The following is a 22,092-nucleotide window of genomic DNA, read 5'->3' as shown; positions in this document are numbered from 1 at the left end:
CAAGTGCATACAAGGCCTTCAATTTCATCCAACACTTGGGCTCCAAGCATAAGCTATCCATCCTTAGCCCAATTAGTGCTCCAAAACACTCCACAATGCATCCTTTCGTCAAACACGTCTTATTATCCTGAAAACACACAAAAGAAGCATAAAGGACTAAACTAACTAAAGAAACATAACATAAATGTACGAGAACAAGCCATTTAAGTCGCATAAATATGCTCCTATCACTATCCACAAACTAAACAGACTTATCTTGTGAGATTGAGGCTATATGACAAGAATAGAACATTGTCCCTGTGATCACTTATTCTTCTTTGGCACAATTTGCAACTTGTTTGCTGTTATCACATTCTTAGTAGAGTGGCCCAACCTGCTGCATTTTCCATACTTTGGTTTGCCCTTGTATCTACAAACCCCAAAATGATATTTCTCACGTACTTGACACTATGGTTTTACACCTCATTGGCTGCTGCTTCTTTGTCTGTTTTGAGAAGTAAACTTGTTGCTCCAATTTCCTTCACCCTAATTATTCCAGTTAGAATCATTGGTGTTGTTCCAGTTATTGTTTTGAGACCAAATTTTCCCTTTCTTGTTTTGGCCCCATCTCTGATTTTGTTTGTTTTGAGGACCCTTATAGTTTCCAACATCACTGTTGTTATTCCAAACCTTAAGAGTTAAGACTGCTAAAAGCTCTCTCAGTGCCTGTGAACCTATCTCTTTCATCATGTATGTCTTCTCTCTTTGCACAATTCGTTTTTCAGGTACATCTTTCCCTAGTGACTTCAAATTATTCATAATTTCGAAAAACCTAGCTAAGTAATCATCTAGGATTTCACCTTCAGACATTCTCAAGTAATCAAATTTAGCCTTAACTGGTTGAAGTTTTATAGCTTGTACCTTTTTGTCACCTCTAAACTCTCTTCTTAAAATCTTCCATGACCTTTTTGCAGCCTTTTTATTTATTTATTTTTATGTAAGGAAAGAGCTCATCAATAATTGCTCTTTGAATAAAACACAACATCTTGGCGTTTTTGATTCTTTCTTCTCGAGAAACTGCTGGTGCTTCAACTGAAATCTGATCTAACTCATCTTCATCGTTTTTAGAGTTTCTTTCCTTGAGTATTTGTTGCGGCAATATTCCAAGTTGTACCGCATCCCGTAGATCGTGTGCTATGAGGATGGTTTCCATCTTAAATGCCCAAAAGTCTTAGTTGGTGCCATTGAACTGTGGAGTTCGTAGATCTCCATCGGAAGAGCTTGATCCAACCTTTTTTAAGTTGTTTATGCACAACAACTTGAAAAAGGAACCACCTTTACCCTTTTCTGAGGATTTTGAAAGGAAGAACCTTGCTCACAGTTTATGCCCCTTCTTTGGTATCAAACCTCAGAGCTCTGATACCATGTTGAAATGGTACCAGGCCATAGGCTTTTCTTATTTGATTAAAGCTAAAGATCGAAGGTTTGAAAACTGAAAATGTTGCATAAACTTAGAGAGAGAGGCATAGTTTTTTTTATTTCAGTAATACTTCTATGTGATTCACTCACAAACCCTAGCATAAAGAGGACTAGTGAGATCCTACTTCTGGGATCATTCACAACCGTTCACTACATCGTGTGCTAGGATTACTTCACTTGGGAATAAACCGGCAACATAGTACAATAGAAAGATAAGAACAAAATATAGTTGTGCATTTACTATAAATAGAAACTATGTTAGCCTTTGAACATTTAAACATAACGGCTACTTCCAGAAATAGTAATATGAGGTTTCATTTCGGTGGGTAACTTGAAACAAGAAGTGTTTTTGCAACCATCGTTTGGGATGTCAAGAGTTTATCAGTAAAAGATTGTATTTTAGTGTTTTTTGTTTTATCTCTCAAGCTATGGTTTACCAGGACGTTTCAATAGAACAACTTACTAGTCGTCAATCTCTAATTTGTCATATGTTTCAAATAACAAAATTTGAACCAAACAAAACAATGTGACACAATACACTGGAATATATGTACCTATATATTGCAGATTAGTGGGAGTTTATAAAAACTATGTCATATATACATTACTTAGAGTTGGCTTACTGCCACTTTACTTAATTAAACTACCATCGCTAAAATAAAATCTGTAGCTCTTGAAAGCTAATGAATCAAAAGAAGTTAACTACCCACATTACTCGTCTTAAATTCACACGAAAATAAGAGAATTCGATGCAGGCAGAATATTGCTTTATCTCAAAGTTGATGGCGCATGGAATCTTGTGGTTGCCAATGAAGAAAGAATGACAGAGTGCATTAGCAGCAGTAGGCCTCGCATAAGGGTCCTAAGAAAAAAGGGAAGAAATTAGCTTGATGGCCAATCTACTTGCGGAAGGACTCATTGCAGATAGACCAATCCCGTCAATTTGTGGAAACTGATAGTTCACGTTGCATCTAAGAAGAAGCCCCGTGCTCCAAGACCCTAAAGTTGGCTTACCAATCACACCGCAAATCTTGAATATCTGATCAGCATCATTTCCACCAGGAAATAGAGGCCGGAGTGAGAACAACTCTTCCATGAAAGCACCCATTGCCCATATGTCGACCTTAGGACAATAGCGGTCTCACCAAAGCAACACCTCAGGAGCTTGATACCACATATTGCTAATGTAGTCTGTATAGGGCGCAAGTGAATTAATCTCCTTAGTATAACCCAAATCCCCAATCTTAATGGTACCCTCCTTAACCAACACATTCTCTGGCTTCATATCACGGTGGAATTAGCCAGTTTTGTGCATGTAGGCCAGGCCCTGAAACATCTGATAGTAGATGTTTTTAATTCCATCCTCGTGAATCCGGTTTGCCTTCCCCCCCCCCCCCAATAAGATCAAGCAAACTGCTATGCATGGACTCAAACACATAGAAAGCATACTCATATTCGACGACCACACCCTTCAACTGGACAATGTTGGGAATCTTGGGATGATTGAGTTTGGAAAATGACTGAACTTCTAGTAGGCTAATACACTGCTACAACAAACTGTACCTCCCATTCAATTTCTTGATTGCAACAACTTCACCCATTTGTTTGTGGTGTGTAGCAAATACCTCCCGAACGCACCATTCCTGAGTTTCTTAATCATCTCGAACTTTTCCATGATCAGTTTCTGGGAACTGATGGAATTATGAGTATTTGAAGAAGTAAACTAAATCGTTTGACGCCAAAGAACTCTGCTAGGGATGCAAATTTTAGCTTTCCCTTGATTGACGAATCTGCACCTGCAAAATAATAATACCTAAGATTAAGGCCAAAAGCCTCATGCTCCCACGATCAATAAGGGGCTTTGGTCAAAGAATCTCTAATGCCAAAGTTAGAATTCTGAAAAGAATGTGTTTGAGTGTTTATGGGAAGCAAAAAGCCTTTTTAAGGGTAGTTAAAGGTTCTTTGAATTTTGGAGATAAAATGGGTATTTATTAGAGAGAAGATAAGTATAGGCTGACCCTCTAAGGTTTAGGGGTGGTCGGCCCTGGGTTTGTGTTTAAGTGGGAATATTCCAAATATTTGTGTAAATAAATATTTTGGAGTAATTAGGTAAATATCCTAAATAAATGTGATTAGGATTACTTACTTGAAAATGGTTTTCTCTGATTAGGAATGTATTTATGATGAGAATAAGGGATTATTCTATCATAAATACCTTTGACTTTTTCTACGGGTAGGGGTGCCTTGAGCCGTCATTAATCTCTACTTGCTTTACCTCAACTGTGTGTGTTGAATAAAACTGCTCCCTGCTCATTTAATAAGGGAAATTTTGTCTTTCTTGGGAAATAATCCACGTTAGCTCCATAATTTTTTGGATTATTTTTGGCTCCATAAATGCCCCCACACCTGCTGGGCTGCTCGTAGGAAAGAGCATGAGGTGTAGGAATCCAAAGCTGCAATGCAGTTATGTCCCAATTTTAGGTAGATTCCCTCTTTAATTTGGAATTTAAATTCTTCTAGGAAAAGGATTGTAACTGCCACCAAAACCTATTTAAGTTTGGGTCAAGCAGGGGGTTAATTTGGAGTGCAATTAAAACCCCGCAAGAAAGAGAGAAAACCAGAGGATATATGTTCCCCTCCCCTAGCAATCTTCTTCGCTTGCCCATGTAAAGAATTATGTTCTGTTGTTTTTCGTCTTCTCCAAGGTAAGAAAAAAAAAATCTCTTTCTTCTTGATTTTTGGGAGCCTCGGGGCTTGAATTTTGGCTTAATAGGGGACGAGAAGGTGGCAAAAAATGGCAGCTAGGCTGGTGCATGGCAATGTGATTGTCATGTGGCAGCTTGGCTGCTGCATGGCGCAGCTCAGCTAGCTGGGCCAGGTGCGACTCTGCTGAGCCGAGAAGGTCAATGTTGGGGTGCGTGGACTCGCTTGGGTTGCTGGGCTGGGGCCTATGCAGCATGGGAGAAATGCGAGAGAGAAAGAGGGGGTGCATGCGTGCCTGCCCACTTCCTGTTGGTTTGGACCGCAAGGGTCTGCTGGGCTGAGAGAGACAGGGGAGTCAGCGTGAGCTAAGCTTTCTACTGCTGGGCCGTGAGGGTTATGTCGTGGGGCCTGGTAGGGGACGTTGGGTTCTGTGGCTCTTTTTTCTTTTTCTTCTTCGAGCAGTCTTCTAATAATTTTTCCTTGCATTGTTGTAGGATTTTGGAACATGTATTCCTCGAGCCACAAGATTGATGAATTTATTCCATCTGCTTGAGGACACGGAAACATGTGCCAAGTTTTTTGATGGCATGAACAAATTTATCGACTCTAGTTTGTTTGCGAGGCATGAGGCTCAGTCGCGATAAGGTTCCCTGTTTGCTATGATGCATAAATCTATGATCTTGGTAGCTGAGTACACTCGTATGGAATAGGATGACGCCAAGGCTGCTAGGGAGATAGCGGCATCCATGGTAGCAGAGGCTTGCTCGGCTACTGATTAAATTAAAGAGTTGGAGTCTGAACTTGCCTTTTTGAAGAGATCTAATGTCTCTGCCCCCACTGCTCAGCAGCTTGAGACCGCTAGCCAAAAGGTTAGTAACTTCAAGGCTTAGCTTGATGCGATTCGAGGGAAGCATGGCGTTGCAGAGAAAGAGATTGAAGTCGAAGCTTTGCTACTGCAGGACCTTGAGTGTGCCATTTCAGAATTTTGGTCTGCTCATGATGCCAAGGATGTGAAGATGCTCGCCATGCATAATGACGTGGTTCGACTCAAGAACGCTGCCATTAAACTTGAGTCCAATGAGGTAGAGTTGCAAGGAACGTTGTCTATCAAAGAGAACCTGAAAAAGGAACTAAATGAGTTGCAGAGTGCTCATACTGACTTGATTGAAGAGAATAAGCAGCCGAAAAACAAGAAGTACAGTCTTGAGGTTGTCCTTGCCCAAGGTCAAGCTGACTTCTATAAGCTTGGCTATATAGATCATTTCCTTGGCATGCCATCTAACTATGCATTTTCTGATAAGGACCTCGAGCTTTTTGCTATTTCTTTTAAAAATCTGCTTAAATTTTCCTTCAAGAGTGTCGTTGGTGGAGAATGTGAGGATCAAGTTACTCAGATAGGTGCGACTGAAGGTGGTGCCACCCAGGTAGAGGTGGTTAATGACAGTGCTGCCTAAGATGAGGCAACTGTAGGTGAAGCGTGGGAGGTTAGTGCTGCTAGGAGTGATGCAGCTGTTGAAGATGTCCAAGTTGCTGAGGAGTAGTCTTTTTAGATAAACTTTAGGATATACTTTCTTTTTCTTTCCTACTTTGCTTTTTCATTTGCTTGAACTCTGTTGGCCTTCATGCCAGTTTACCAATTTGCTAGAAATAAACTGTTTTTCTTTGCTTTACTTCATCCTTGTCTTTTTGCCTTGCTTCAAGCTTTTGTCGTAGAATGAAGAATCAAGCAGATTGCTTTGAACAAAGCAATCAAACTCATCTTCATTGCTTTACACGCCAACTTCAGGTTGTTGGGTGCGAATCTTCGCTTGCTTGAGGTATCTTTTGAAGCTTCTAACTTGCTGGGCCGAATGACCTTTGTAGGTTCATTTTTCGTATTGGTGGTCCACTAGATCTTTAATCACAAGGTCATTAGCAAAGCGCACTACTTTTTAATAAGCAGGCGGGCTTGTATGACATATGTGACCGCTGACCTAGGCTTAGGCTCTCTGCAAAGCTGTTCACCAGAGAGTCAGCAGCCAAGCGCCTTACTTACATAAGCAGTCAAGTCTGCATGACTGCTTGATTGTTAACTTTGATCTTCTAGGGTAAAACTGCTGAGCTTTATCTCGCGTTGTTGCCCCCTAACCATAGGCTGTCTTGCTGGTCATCTTTTCTCCAATCTTTTAATCTGCGTGGCCTGCATCATAACATACTAAAGATTGCTGGGACGCAAAATTCGCTAACCTTGAGCATCAAAAGTGTGTGGTTGTATGGAATTTCATGGGCATTGGTTCAAAATAACTCTTTGCACTTTATGTAACCAATTTCGTAGGTTACGTAGCAACTAGCACATCATTTTAGGAATCAGTGTAAACCCAAAAGGTTGTTCTGCGCTAGGCAGTGCATGTTCACAGTAACTTATTAATGTTTACAAGATTGTATGGTTGTATAGGTTTGTACGGTTAACTGCTCGAAAGGTGTACCGTAGGTAGTCTTCCAGAAATCGTAGGTTGCTCATTGAGTTGGTAACGGCTATAGGTTCCCAAGGATCTTCCAGAATCCGTAGGATGCTCATTGAATTGGCAATGCATTTAGGTTCCTAGGTACCTTCTAGAGATAGTAGGCTGCTTGTTGAATAGGCATCAGCTTTAGGTTCCCAGAGACATTCCAGAGATAGTAGGCTGCTCATTGAATTAGCAGCGACTTTAGGTTTCCAGGGATATGTAGAGATCACTTGTTGGTCACATACAAGATGCTTAGCTCCTTACGCTAGCTGGTCATATCAAGAATGCTCAACCGTGTGCACCCCATATGTGTAGCCGAAGCTAGAATTTCGTATCCTCGCAGAGATCACCTATGTATTACACCAGGGATACTTAGTTGTGAATGCTAGCTGGTCACATCGTTGATGCTCAAATGAAATGTTATTTTAATGGGTAGAGGGAATATTATTCCATAACATGAAGATCGCTAGTTGGTCATATACAAAATGCTCAGTCGGGGTTGCCAGCAACTGGTCACATCAAGGATGCTTGACTGCAATCCATCTTCGTGGGCAGTCGTCCAAAGGGCAAGCTGCGTAGTGTTCCTCCTCCGTCTATGAGGCCCAAGTCCTTCAAATCTAGCTAAGCCTTGAAAAAGACTATTGTGGTTACTTCTAAGGATGCCGATGCAAGCCATTGTGCTCTAGTTACACTAGGGTAGCCCGACCTATCTACGTCTGGATATTCGGAGTGTATAGTTTACCCACTCCTGGGAGGAAAGCAAGGTTGGTCCTCAGGGGGGGCACAATTCTTGTGATAAGTCCCTAATTGGGCATGATCTTCAATGAGAGCATGAGTAAACAATTGTTGTAGATACGCGATCGAGCCAAGTGATGACTAACTTCGGCAATCTTCATTGAAAAACAAGAGGAAGGAAATCGAACATATCTGAAAAGTAGAAACTGCATAACAATATGATAGTCTTCGACCTGCGAGGTAGGGCTTGTCGAGCTGCTTAAGTCTTCGAGCTTTATTTTGTCCTAGTAGAGCTCGGGGAAAAGTGGGAGGTCATACGTAGTACTTACGCAGGTTGTAGGCATTCCACAGCTACCCTTGCCGCTTGCTCTACTGACTTTGTATGAACATTCCTAGATATGATTCATCTTTTTGCAGCCTTCTCTTCGGGCAGTGATGAATGCTTTTCTTAGGACTAGATCTCCAGGCTAAAACTGCTGGATCTTTGCCCTTTTGTTGTAGCTAGAGAGGAGTTGCTGCTAGTAGGTTGCAATACGGGTGATAACCTTCTCTCATTCCTCCTCTGGCAAACCTAGATTTGTTGCCATCTCATTTATGTTCTACTCCAAAGTTGGCAGTATGGTGTTGATGCTCGGCGCAATAACATTGGGTGGGATGATTATTGCTTCTGAACCAAATGCCAAGGAGAAAAAAGTTTCATCCGTTGCTCGTCGTTTGGTTGTGCGATATGCCCATAGGACATCAAGAAGTTCATCTGGTAGTTACCTTAGGGATATCTAGGCGTAGACATGTGCTGCTTGATACCATATTTCTGGAAGAGCTTCGCCAAGTCTTTGCCTAAGAATTGCGGGCCATTGTCGGTGATGATAGATTGTGGGATGCCAAATCGGTAGATGATGTTCTTCCATATGAAGCGCTCTATGTTTGATTGAGCAATGGTGGTCATGGGCTCGTGTAATACCCTAGAAAATTTAAAATATATGAAAATGTAGAAAAATTATCGATAAGTGGAAATGCCCCTCATTGATTAAACATAATTTTACATGGATGTATTTTATCCTTATATATTTTATCATATTTCTTGACATATAAGGATGAAGTTCGATCTTACGAGCGTGTAGGCGAAAACCGTTCGTGAAACGGATTTGTAATGAAGAAATTAGAGATGTTTTTGTTATTGGAAAAATAAATAAATAAATAAAAGAAATGGGGTTGGAAGCTGCCAGGTGGCAGCAAGAGAGAAGGGAAATGAGGGATGTGGGAGACAAAAGGAGGAGGGGAGAAGACCAATGGGCAGAGGAAGAAGGAAGAGAAATGAGGGAGGTGAGGGAGCATCGGATCCTTTTGGATCCGTGCAACCGACCTGACCCGGTTCCATGACCCAGTCTTATCTGCTCGGTCCGACCTTTATTCGAGGTGGCTTAGGTTTCTATGGAAAGCTCTTGTTGAGCCCAACATCTCTGTGGTGTTAGATTTCTAGATTTCTAACCCAAATTCACAAATCGAAGCCACAAAACCCACAGGTGTCCCGGTGGTTTTATCTTTTTTTTCAGTGAATCCAACAACGATTGCCATTGATGACTACCACCAAAAGACTCCTCTCAACCCCAGGGACATGGCCCAAGCCTTGGATGAGGCGTCGGAGTTCGTTTTGGTGGCGAATCGACAACTACCCAAATTAAGGGTTTCATGGATTCGAGGGATTTTCCAGCCACTTCCCGGCTGAATTAGACTTTGGCCTAGGTATGAAAGTTGTTCCTCTCATTGAACTCTACAACCTTGTAAAATTTGGTAATTTTTAGAGTTCGACGAAATTTGGAGTTTCTGTTCGCCAGAAATCGCCACGCGCGGCAGCGCGTGGACAATGAGCCGACACTGCCTTTCGATATTCTAAATCTATATTTGATATGCAATTGGTGTCAATTGTTTGTTTGAACTTAGTTAGTGATTGTTAGTCACTTGAAAGATTTTGGAAATGAGTTAGAAATTGGATTTGTGAACTACGACTAGCTTGATCCCTTTGTAGGGTACGTAGGCAGTCTAACGAGACAGTTAGATGTAGCCATAAAACAACCCAAATTTAATATTGTACTTGATTTCTTTAAAGAAAGAGATTTATTATGGTTAACAGCGTAGAGATTAACCATGATTTTAATTTTGGCCTATCACCGGATATTAGCTTCCAAATAAGAAATTTTGGGTTGTTATAGCTCAGCTTCTACCCATTTGATGAAGTAGTCAGTAGCCACCATCATCATGCCCCTGCCCCCAGTAGCGGGCAGTTTGGGCCCTACTAGGTTGATTGGCCATGGGTTTGTCTGTGAGTAGAGATCGTTGGCAGGCAATGCAGGTGCAGGCTTGAAGTGTTAGCATCTGTCACACTTTTGAACAAATTCCTTAGCGTCTTGATGCATGGTGGGCCAGTAGTAGCCGGCGTTGAAGACCTTCTATGCTAAGGATCAGCCTCATGCGTGGTTTCCACAAACTTCTTCATGGATCGAGATCATAACTTTTAAGTCATCAGGAGAGCTTTAACTCCTAAGTGGTTTCCACAAGCTTATTCGTGGTTTCCACAATTAGTGCCAAAATTTGCTTTTTAATCCTCGGGTATCTTGTTTCTGCATCGAGGAGAGCTTTAGAAATGTAAATTACTAGCAGTTAGGCTCTTAGCTCTTTTTGTATGAGGGCAGAGATTACTGCTACATCTAAGACTGGCAAGTAGATGTATAATTTCTTGGCTGCTTCCGGCTTTGATAGTCAATTTGGGGGACATGGAACGGATCTTTTGGGCAAGCCTTGTTGAGGTCAGTGTAATCTACGCATACTCTCCACTTGCCCTTCTATTTCTTCATTACCAATAGGACGTTGGCTAGCTATGTTGAATATGCCATTTCCTTGATGAATCCGACTTCCAGTAGCTTATCTGTCTCTGCCTCAATGATCGCTACTTGTTATGGAGTGAAGTGTATTCTCTTCTGGATCACCAGTTTGGCAGCGGGGTTGATATATAGCTTGTGGCAGACTATCTTGGGATCAATAGCGGGCATTTCGGAAGGTGACCATGAAAATACATCATGGTTTTCCCTAAGAAAGGCTGTGAGTTTTCCTTTTCCTTCGGGCTCAGTCGTGAGCCAATTCTAGCCGTCTTCTCCGGCTGCTCAGGATCAAGAATGATGTATTCGTGTCCTCTATTAACTTCCATCTTTTTCTTCTGTCAATTTGCCTTCCTGAACAGCATCATTATGATTCGTCTGCTGTAGTTGCTATTTGGTAGCAGGCTCGTCCTTCTCAACCTCAGTAGCTTCTACAAGGGTGAATGACTTCTTTTTTGACTCATTTAACATTTACACCGTGCATCGTTGAGATACGGCCTAGTCAGACTTGATATCTCTGACTCTTCATCTTAGGATGATGAATCGAATTTTCTGGTACTAGACGAAAGTTACGATGCCCAGTTTCACTAGCCAGGGCCTTCCTAGAATCTCGTTATAAGGAGATGGGTCGCTGATTATAATGAACATCAAGTGTTATGTTTCCAATAGCAGTTGAGGTGTATCCGTTGAATTCGATGAGTACCTCTGCTCGGTGTATTATCGCGTTTTCCAGGCCCATCTTCTAAATGACGGATAGCTGAAGTAAATTTACTATGTTGTCGTTCTCTACCATAACTTTGTTGACTATAACGTGTGCTAGTTGAATGGACACTACTAGAGCATCGTCTTGTGGGAAGTCAACTCTCTCAGCTTCTTGCTCGATGAAACCAACAATGGGTTTAGGTTTAGTGTAGGCAGCCTGAACCTGGGAAATTGTTATCTTCCTCTTCTTGGAGTTGTTTATGGCCCCCAAGTATTCACTCAGCGAAGATGCCTTTGATTCTGATGGTCTTGGTAGACTGCTCATCGTTTTATCGCATTTACCCTCTTTCACCAGCTTCTCTAGGTATTCCTTCTAGGTATAACAAGTGTCGGTGTGTGACCAAGACCTCGGTGGAACACGCAGTACTTGGTGTGATTTAGCTTAAAGGTGTTTCATTTAGATTGTCTTGGCAGCTTAAATCAAGGCTAATTCTTAAGGTTGCAGAGGATCTGGTTGACCGGGATCAAGAACTTGGTATAGTTCTTGGTGGCTTGTCCTTTTCTTGCCGGGGACTGGTTTCTACGCTTGGCCCTCTGCCTGCTTTGACCGTTGGACTGCTTCTTGCCCACTTTCTTCTGGGCTGCCTCGAACTCCTTCTGAGGTTGCTCAGGTGCCTTGATTGTTCGTCGGGCCTCTTCCTAAAGCTCATGCTTTTCTGCCAGAGTGAATAAGTTTGCTAGAGTCAGGTATTCTTTCATGATCAATTTTCCAAATAGAGGATAATCTGTTGGGAGTCCCTTTTGGAAGGCTGTGCTGGCAATCGAGTCATTGCAATCGACTATCTTCGCCTTCTTCGCCTTAAACCTATTGACATAGTGGCGGAGTGACTCCTTTGGATTCTTCTTGATGTTGAAGAGATGATCAAACTTCTTCTTGATCGAGGGTTATGATGAGTACTCCTTAGTGAAAACTACGGAAAGCTCTTCGAAACTCCGAATGGTTTGTGGAGACAGGGTATGGAACCAATCTTGCACTTCGCCTTGCAAAGTAGTGGCGAATATCTTACACATTAAGGTGTCGTTAGCCCTGTATAAGATCATCACGTTGTAGTAATGCTTTAAGTGTCTTTCTAGGTCTCTATCTCTCTTGAATAGGGTGAAATGTGGCATATTGAACTTACATGAATGTTCCATTTGCTCAATCGCGTCTGTGAAAGGTAATCTGCCCATGTGTGCTATGTCCCTACGAAGGGCTTCGTCTGTGGTCTCGATGCGTTGAAATCCGTGTAATCGCTCAGTCAGAAGCCTCTCTACTTCTTTCTGAATTTATCTATGTCCGAGCAGTAGAGCTTCAGGCTACCCCCGATCATGACCTGTTGGTCTCGGCTGCTCTTCCCTATGCTCAACTCTTTTATGTCGCGGCTGTTATGCATGTAGTACGTTCCTGGCAGGCAAGTGGATTACTCGTAGGCTACTGGTTAAACTTGAGTCGGATTGTGCAATTGTTTCTCTTTGTCCATCGTGCTACCTACTTTGATGTGAGGTGGAGGATTCTCCTTTTAGGCTTAGCTGTGAATGTATGCTCATCCGGGTTGATTATTAGAGTGGCCCCAACCATGAATGTATGCTCTTATGGGGGCCTAACCAAGAGTGCATGCCCCTCCTCACTCTAAGACGAGAGTCTACGCTAAATAGCTGGTCAAGAGGCTGTTTGCTGGGATGCCGTTTGTGAGAAATGTCATCGCCTACCTTTGTCCTACTTCTAGACAACTCGTCCTGGGCAAGCTGCATCTCGGTGCGCTGTAGGAGCTGACTCACCAAAGAAGTCTATTATGCAATGGTGCTTGTCAATTCGACGACCTGTCGGGATAAGTGTTGTTCATCATTTGGAGTAGAGGAACTAGGACGGTAGACGTTTGCTTGAGTTATGGAAGTGTTGTGGACTTTGGGTGCAAAGCTTGAGCCAGGATGGGTTAGATCTGCAGTAAGGTAGGGTGAAAATACCCTTGGTTCAACCATCGATCTTGGGATCTGGATCTGGGCTGGTTGAACTGCCAAGTTGGACTGTCTGGAGGGCTGCAAGAGCAGGTTGAGCGCATGGGTGCTAGGCCACCTAGGTTGGCATGGCTTGGGCTGCCTTGGTCTAGGCAGTTCGTGTCCAAGTGAAAATGGTAGGCGCCAAAGGTTGCCCTATGGGTCATTACAACGGTGGTTGCCGCTGCTATCATAGCCATGGTACCTCGTGGTGGCAAAGGTGTAGTCTTTACCGTGGTAAGCCTCAGGTGACGGCGTGGAGCCACGTTGTCTCCATTGGTTGGTCCATGTCCTTCAACGTATGAGGTTTTATTGGTTGTAGTTTCTGAATTTTCTGCCATTGTAGTCATGGATCTACGAACGAAGGAAGATGAAAGCGAGAGTCTTCTTTAAGTCTTCGGATCAGAGCTCTTAATGAAATCACCAATTTGTGGATGCAAATTTCCATCTTCCTTTGATTGACGAATCTGCACCTGCAAAATAATAACAACTAAGATTAAGGCCAAAAACCTCAGGCGCCCACAATGAAGGGGGGCTTTGGCCGAAGAATCTCCGATGCCAAAGTTAGAATTCTGAAATGAATGTGTTTAAGTATTCGTGGAAAGCAAAAGGCCTCTTTAGGGGTAGCTAAAGCTTCTCCGAATTTTTGAGATAAAGTGGGTATTTATAGGAGATAAGAGGAGTATGGATTGGCCCTCTAGGGTTTAGGAGTGGCCAGCCCTAGGCTTGTGTTTAAGTGGGAATATTCCAAAATATTTGTGTAAATAAATATCTTGGAGTAATTAGGTAAATATTCAAAATAAATGCGATTATAATTACTTACTTAAAAGAGATTTTCTCTTATAAGGAATATATTTATGATAAGAATAATGAATTATTCTATCATAAATACCTTTGACATTTCCTACGGGCAAGGGTGCCTTGACAATCATTGATTTCTGCCTCCTCTACCTCACCTGCGCGTCGTTAATGAGACTGCTCCTTGCTCATTTAATAGGGACAATTTTGTCTTTCTTGAGAAATAATCCACATATCAACTTCATGATTTTTAAAATTATTTTTTGCTCCACATTTGTGACAAAGTTCAGGAAAAAGCACTAGTTTTGACAAACTAGTGGGCGTTTTAATCGGAGAGAGGGGCAAGTTTCTAAACTTCTAAATGTGAGGAGGGTTGCAATTTATAGGTTTCCCATCGAATGGGAAAGGCGGCAAGCAACTCATTAGTTGAATTGGATTGCTACTTTACTTGGATTCGTGTAATCCAGATAACCTCCCAGTTGCATGTTCACTTCGCTCCTAGTCTAGCAATCCTTAACTGTTGTAGTAAAAGGTAAAGGGATTTTTCATCAATTGCAAAAGTCAGACTTTAGTTTTTCAAAAGGTCTGATTTTTAGTTTTTAAGTTTTTTCATAAGAGAATTATTATTAACACTCCAAAAATCTCATTCTACACCCCAAACTTTCTATATTAGGAAAGAAAAATACACTTATGAGGAGTGTAAAATGAGATTTTTAGAGTGCCAATAACACTTCCCTTTCAAAACTCAAAAGTCTTATTTTAGTTTTTTTAGTTCTTCAAAAGTTTGATATTTGCTCTCTGTTTTTTCGCTTCTTATTTAACCAAATCCAAATGTACATAATCTGATATTGGATAATACTTACATCCCGTTTGCCAGTGTAGTGGATCTTTCCCATTATGACAGTGAAACGATAAAAAAAAAATGCCGATTAGAAAGGCAAGGCCGACGCTTTACTAATAAGGGCTAGCCTTGCTTCTCCTATATCTTGACCAAATATAAAATTTGTACAATCAAGATACGTTATTCGCAAGGAGGAAATGAGCTCATCCCAATGGGGGACATACTAGTATTATCATTTCATATTACAGTAGCCCCAAACATGAGGATTTTCTTTTTTAATAATACTTTAGGGGCGTGTTTGTTTAGCTTCACTAGGCCTCACTGGACTAGACTAGACTAAAAGCTAGTGTAGTCCAGTGTTTGTTTGCAAGAGGGACTAAGTTTAATGAGACTAGGTAGGATTCACTATGACTAAACACTCGTTAGGTGGTCTTAGCGAGAGACCCCTTGAGAAGGAGCGGACTATTAAGACCCTCTCCTCTTTGCTTCGCCCCTACCTAGTCCCCACTTCTCTCTTTCTTTATGTATTTCCTCTCTCTCTCTCTCTGCTTGAAGCTTTAGACGTTCATGGTGGCTAGGCTGCTTGGCATCATTGATCAAAGGTGATGACCCAGATTCTTTCACCACCGACATCAGCCATGGTGGCTGGACAACAACAGCCTTGTTGCTCATGGTGACCTATATTTGCTCAGAGATTGTGACCTGGGATTTTGAAATTAAAAAGTTTTGGGTGCAAAGGGTTGGGTTGGAAACATAGTTAGGGAAATTTCGTGCAAAGGATTGGTGCAAGATTGAAAACTTTAGCAACGGGTGAAGAGAATTTGAGTGATTTTTCTTGCACAACTATGATTTGTCCAGAAAATACAGGTATTGAATATGAAAAATAATAGAAAAATAAATACAAAGGGAAGGAGGGTAGAGGGGACACTGGTACAGAAGTAAAACCGAAGAAAATATTGAGGGGAAGGAGATTGGTACAAAGAAAAGGAGGGAGAAAAATGGGAGAAAAAGGGGAATGGGGAGGGAGTGGCGGAGAAAAAGATGAATGAAGAGATTGGAGAGGAAGATGGTTCTAAAAAAATAGGGAAAAAGATAAAGTAATACAAAATATTAATTGATATATTAAATTAAAAATAAAATAAAATATTAATAAATATAGATTAAATAATATAATATTATAGTCCTGCTTCTTAGTCCGAAACTGCACCAAACGTTTCACTAAGTCAGTCCAGCTTAGTCTAGTCTAAGCCAGTTCAATTTAGTCCCTGAAGCTAATCCAGTCTTAGACAGTCCGGTATTGTTTCACACATAAAAGTGTAATGGTACAACACGTCTTATGTTTTTTTTTTAATAAGATGAAAACATTAGTGGTTAGATGTAGGCCTGGCAAACGGGTCGTGTCTATGGTGTTTGTGTTGTTTTCGTGTAACACCTGTTATCTTAACGAGTCGTTTCGTGTCACACCCGTTATCTTAACGGGTCCTTAACAGGTCAGGTCACTTTACCCGTTATGACCCATTAAGAAAAATATATTTATTTTCTTAAATTTGCACATACCACACATTGCCACATAAATATTACTTCAAAACATTAAAACACATTTGTCGTTTAAGTACTATATCTAAACTTGAAAATAAGAGCCTAATAAAAAAGCATCTATATACTACTAGTCTATTACAAAATATTTGCAAAATGAAAGAGTTTTTGTTTTCAAGGTTGTGAAGCTTTTCTCAAAAATTTAAACCTTGCCAATGGAACTCAAAGCTTGCTTGTTATTTCTTTTACAAAATCCTCAATTTTCATCGATCATCATGAGGAAATTGTATTGGAACTTTGGCTTGATCTATTGCCTTCAAGAGTTATGTTGATGATATTTTCAGTAAGGTTTTCCACGTCAGAACTCTTTTCCGCATAAACTAAATATAGAAAAACCAAACATTGAAAACCATTCAAATTATGTGAAGTTTACCAAAGTAATTATGAAAAGAAATAAAACAATAGTATTATACCATATAAAAATATATTAGCCTCCAACCTAATGCACAATGGACAGCTGAGATTAAATCTCAATCGATCCAATGGTCACCAATTTTTTAAATTTAATTTAATATATATATATATATATAAATATATAATTATTATAGTTTTTAGAGGTATAAAATTGTTAAATTAATATATATAATTATTATAGTACTTTTTTAAGGTTATAAAATTATAAAATTAATATTTTTCTTATCGTATATCGTGTTATCCACGTGTATACTTGAACCAACCCGTTATCTTAACAAGTGCTTATCGAGTTACCTAATTCGTTATCGTATCGACCCGAACACTTGTTAATTTTGTGTCGTGTTGGGCTATCGGATCGTATCAGGAATTGCCAGGCGGTGTTGAACCCACACGTTAGATTAGGAAGCTGGCGGGGTTGAAGCCACACGTCTTGTGTTTTCGTTACCCATAAATATATATTTCCAACAATGTGTTGTGTTACTGTCTCCATTCTTAAGCCTTTTATATTTTTTGTTTCTTCGTCAAATTGGTTTACTCTTTCAAGATTCTAAAGATCCGTTTCATAACCATTTCGTTTGCAATTCTTACTCACTTTTTTTCTCTAATAACTTGTTCGATAGATAGTTTTCGTTCTCATTTTTTTGCATTCCTATCTCATTCACCAATTCTATTTCACAAAAATATACACTACTTTTTCGGGATATATCTTGTAACAGCCCTTTATGCAAAGGGATTCCCAGTGTGGGGCCCACTCCACATTGAATCTTAACGATCCGAACCGTCTATTTTTTAAGTCTCGATTCATAGATCATCCTTGCAAAAATTCAATTCAATCCGAAACCATTTGTCTATTTAACCATCAAGATAAAATTTCATTATTTCTTATACAATAAAGTATTCGTTAATTTCTTTGAACTCAATCAAATGTCTTAAACATTTTCGATTTGGCTAATATTTTGTAAGGATGATCTATGAGATGCAACTTGAAAATAGACGGTTCAGATTGTTAAAATTTGATGTGATTTGGACTCTACAACTAATCCCCATCTTTATAAAAAAAAATGGAAATCCCTTTTAAGAGTTTCCTAACTCGTAATTTTCTACCTTTTTTGCTTATAGAAAGTTCCTTTAATCATGTAAATGAACAGAAGCACAAACACCCCAACATATTTTCACTTCAACCTTTCAAATTTCCAATCCGTTAGGCCTCTGTCCAAATAAGAGAAATTTCCGACACCGGGAAAAAACCGATTCATCGGCAACTAGATTTCTTGCTTACTAGTACTTCTGTAAACAAATTTGAAACAGCACACGGAACACAATATAGCTCAACTGTTGAGAACAGAAGCGAAACTTAGAATATTAGGTTCTGAGGAAAATAATCCGCATTACAGTCACGAACAAACATTACAATATTAGGCCGACTTTCCCTGAATCAAATACCTATAGTAAGTACCAGATTCAGACCAGCTTTGTAGTTTATGCAGATCTCTTTTCTGATAGTCAATGGAGGTAGTAGAAATCATCTCGCTTTTGCTTAACCTCCCTTCAACATATGATTGCTGAGGTGGATAATGTATGACCATTTTCTTCAAATTCTGAGCATGCTCCAGAATATACCTTGCAAACTCCATTCCATTGTACCCGTTGGAAAGCTCTATTTTTACCTCCTCGAGACGATGAACAAAGTCCAAGTTTTGGGATTTCCAATATTTCCTATTAAACTTGCACGACTGGAAAGGCAACAACCAAATCAAGTAAATTTGGTTAGTAACATACCAAAAATAAAAAAAATTACTTCCCAAATAAAAGGAACACAGGATACATCTTAAGAAGATGAGGGTTATACACTGCTCGTCTAGGAATAATGGCTTTAACATCTCTGCCTTAGAATTCTAGAAATTTCAGATCGTATAAGATTTTCTGTTGTGTTGTGTATGTGTATGGCAGAGAGAGAGAGAGGGGGAGAGAGACTTTTAACTTACTTTTGAGCCAAAGAATCGAGGGTAAGAGTTTATGTGCAAAGTTTTCAAGTTGGGCATTCCTCTCAAAAGAGAGACCATAGCTGGGACAAGGTCATCAAACACGCCCCCAGCATGCAAGCTCAAGTAAGAAATATCATCGAACTGTAGTTGCATGGAACCTTCCCTGAACAGTGCCTGCATTATTTTAAATATTAAATCAATTTCTTATATGGAAAAGTATGTGTACACAAATACCCTATGAGAAAAAGGTAATAAAGTTGAGCCTAACGAAAAATATTTCCAGTATGTGTACACAAACACCCTATGAGAAAAATGTAATAAAGTTGAGCGTTATGAAAAATATTTCCAGTATCTACATACATAATCAGTAATTCCTCAAAAGTTAAAACCATGATGGTGCTTCTTAGTTTGCCAACTTCATATGTCTAACCAATGTCTTTATATTTCTTGTAATGTTTACGTCTTTTAAACAACTCCAGCACCAATATAATTTGGTTCCATACAACTAGAAAGAAATTTTAAAGTTTAAGAAGCAAAAATCAGGCATCCGTATTATTAGTATGACACGGCCTCATACCAAGAGATGTGCCTTGTTAAATCTATTAAAAGATTCCAGAAAGATAAACATACATAAGTTCATATTGCAAAACATCCTGAATTTCTAAAGGATACTTATCTTTACCTGTGTGGTATCTTCACTTAGAATAAGAGCTTTAACCTTGCGGATGCTGCACAGAACCTCAAATATTTTGTCAAAGTCATAGTCATCTTTCTTACGCTTCAGAAAAATCTCAGCTTTTTCTAAACACTTTAATTTCCCAAGATTATGGTAATTCAATATACTTCCGATCCATGTCAAATACTTCAGATTTGGAGCAAAAATATTCATTGACTTGCTGCTGCTGTCCAAATTATAAAACTCTATATGTATATCTATAAGCTTCTCACATGAAATGTTAAGATGGCGTAAGCGAATGCCATGTAAAGAGGAACCCACCAAACTAAATGATTCCAAAGATGAGCTTTCAATGGTGATATTTTCTATTGAAACATAACTAAGCTGCAATTTCTTAATGCATTTGCAGGAACTTGAGATCCATTTGCAAAACCCTTCATCCATCGTAATACTTTTTAACGTTAAGCATTGGAGATTACTTGAGCAAGCAAATGAGGGCGCTTTAAGAATTGTATCCACGTACACCAGTAGTGACCTCAAAGATCCACAAAGAAAGATGCAAGCTGGGAGTTCTAATGTCCCAGGTGTATGCTTACCATTCAACGCAAAATCAAGCTCTTCGACATTACACTTTGCCGCAATATGGATCCACCTGATCATACGAAAAATCTTGTTGGCGAGGCCTGAACTGATACACCAACTAACAGAAAGGCGTTGTATCTTATTATCCCCACGATGAAGCAAGAATCTATCAAAAGAGTTCAGTAAGTTCAAATGCTTCTGCTTGTTTCCTGAGTCTGGTGAACAAATTACCAATGAAGGGGTAGAAAGAAAGAGCTCTCTGCATCTTTTGGAAACGCTACCCACTCGAATGAGTTCCTTAAAATTGAGGAATGCTAGAATTTGATGAGCCACTTCATCTGGAAGATTACTTAATCTATCTATTATATAGTTGGGACAAGTTCCTTGAGCTTGAGAACTTTCAGTAGCGAAAAGCTTATGTTTGTGTTCCATGATACTTGGTTGCTCTTCTACAACGATTAACATGAAAACAAAGTTATGTAAATATACATATCATTAACAGCATCAAGCCAAAGACCTACACATACCATTTTCTAAACTAAGGACCCAGTAATTATTTCATTTCAAGTTTTTAGTTTGCACTTTTTGGTTAGATATAAAGAGCAAATACAAGCGATAAAGGAGGATCGAATAAGGATAGAGGATGGGTGGTGTTGAGAAGGATGTGGTCCTGTGGAAGAAAGGTACACAATATGAAAACCAAAAACCAAAAACTGAATACAATTTCAAGTAGGCTTGATTTTCTAGTTTTTTGTCGTTTGATAACCATTTCATTTCTAGTTTTTAGTTTTCACTCTTTTGTTAGGAATACGGGAGAAAAGAGGGATGATCAAAGTTGGAGAATGGGTGATGGAAAGGAAGCGGAACAAAGGTACATTGAAGAGTACACAAAGAAAACTAAAAACTATTTTATTAAACTTTCATTTCTAGTTTTCCTTTTCCTACATTCTCTTATATTCCTCCCTCCTCCTCCTCCTCCTCCTCGTTCCTCCATATATATTCCCTCTATCTCAAACATTTGATACAATGAAAACTAAAAACTAAAACGAAATGGCTATCAAACAGGCCGAAATAATAATCAAACGGACCCTTAAAAAATTGTGCAAAAACTACAACTTGGTAAGGCATTTTCTGCAACTAATTCTTATGGGTGACCTGTTGGTTAACAGAACCAGACGGTTGACAGATTACAGAGAGCTTTAAAAGAAAATAAAACAATTATATATGCATAAAACTAAAAGGGTCCCTCGAAATTCCTATAAATTGAGTCTGAAATCTTCAAATGTTGCCAATCACCAAACCAAAAATTGAAAATAAAATTGAAGAAAAACAAATAAGAAAATATCAGTAGCGAAGGGCTTACCCAAAACTTCCTTCAACGCGACAGGCCTCTGTCTGCTCCAACTCTCATAGGCCGGCACACACAAGAATCCTGGCCGGAGAGGAATGCCAAGGATTTTTGAAGGTTAGGGGAAACGAGGTAAGAGCGGGTTGGGGTTTTTCTTCTCCCTTTGGCTCAAACCTCTAGGTAAAGCCGAATTTGAAAAGCCACAAAAATAAATAAGACTCGTTTGAAAAGTATATTTTAAATGATTTAAAAAGGAGATGTTATAAATTTTTTTTTTTTTTTTTTTTTTTTTGTCAAAAAAAATAGATTTTGTTGGATTATGTTATATTAGCCGTCGTGTAAGGACTCAACATATTTTCACCATTTTGATAAGGGACGCTCGCTAACTTTGAGAGTTTATATGGTACTTGAATCTTTTTTATTGTTTTCCTCTTCATTTGATATGTCAAATTAAATTACTATTTATTACATTATTTATTTTTCATATCTATAACAAATATACTTAGAATAAAAAACAGTAATAAAAATGATACCTCATACTCCTTTCTTCTCTAAAATCCTCCAAATAATATCTCTTGAGGCCCTATCATGAGCTTTTTAAAAATATATAAAGACCATGTGCAAATCTTTTTTCATATCTCTTTATCTTTCCATCGATCGTCGTAAGAGATGGATTGATTCCATGATTGAGCGGCCAAGCATGAACTAGAATTGATTGTCTGAGACTCGTCTTTTGCCTCAATCTATGCTCAATTACTTTCTCTCAAAGCTTCATTGTATGACTCATTAACTTAATACCCCTATAGTTCATGTAATTTTGCACGTCGCCCTTATTCTTGTAGATAGGCACAGAAGTGCTTT

General features: G+C 39.5%; 1 protein-coding gene and 1 pseudogene across 1 annotated transcript; both read right to left on the bottom strand.

Moving 5' to 3' along the window:
• Nucleotides 1-2,184: 2,184 nt before the first annotated feature.
• Nucleotides 2,185-3,133, bottom strand: LOC148697339 (cyclin-dependent kinase F-4 pseudogene; annotated as a pseudogene).
• A 14,746-nt stretch (nt 3,134-17,879) lies between these two features.
• On the bottom strand, nt 17,880-21,452 carry LOC137723474 (putative F-box/FBD/LRR-repeat protein At5g22610). The gene is made up of 4 exons (XM_068462669.2): nt 21,247-21,452; nt 19,308-20,332; nt 18,626-18,799; nt 17,880-18,373 (listed from the first exon to the last, which is right to left on the bottom strand). Exons 2-4 carry the CDS (start codon nt 20,313-20,315, stop codon nt 18,056-18,058), a joined length of 1,500 nt encoding a protein of 499 aa, XP_068318770.2. The 5' UTR covers nt 20,316-20,332; nt 21,247-21,452; the 3' UTR covers nt 17,880-18,055.
• Between the last annotated feature and the right edge of the window lie 640 nt (nt 21,453-22,092).

The sequence above is a fragment of the Pyrus communis genome, chromosome 4, assembly GCF_041283825.1.
Source record: "Pyrus communis isolate YQ-2024b chromosome 4, ASM4128382v1, whole genome shotgun sequence".
Taxonomy (NCBI): Eukaryota; Viridiplantae; Streptophyta; class Magnoliopsida; order Rosales; family Rosaceae; genus Pyrus; species Pyrus communis.
This window is presented reverse-complemented; position numbering and strand designations above follow the sequence as displayed.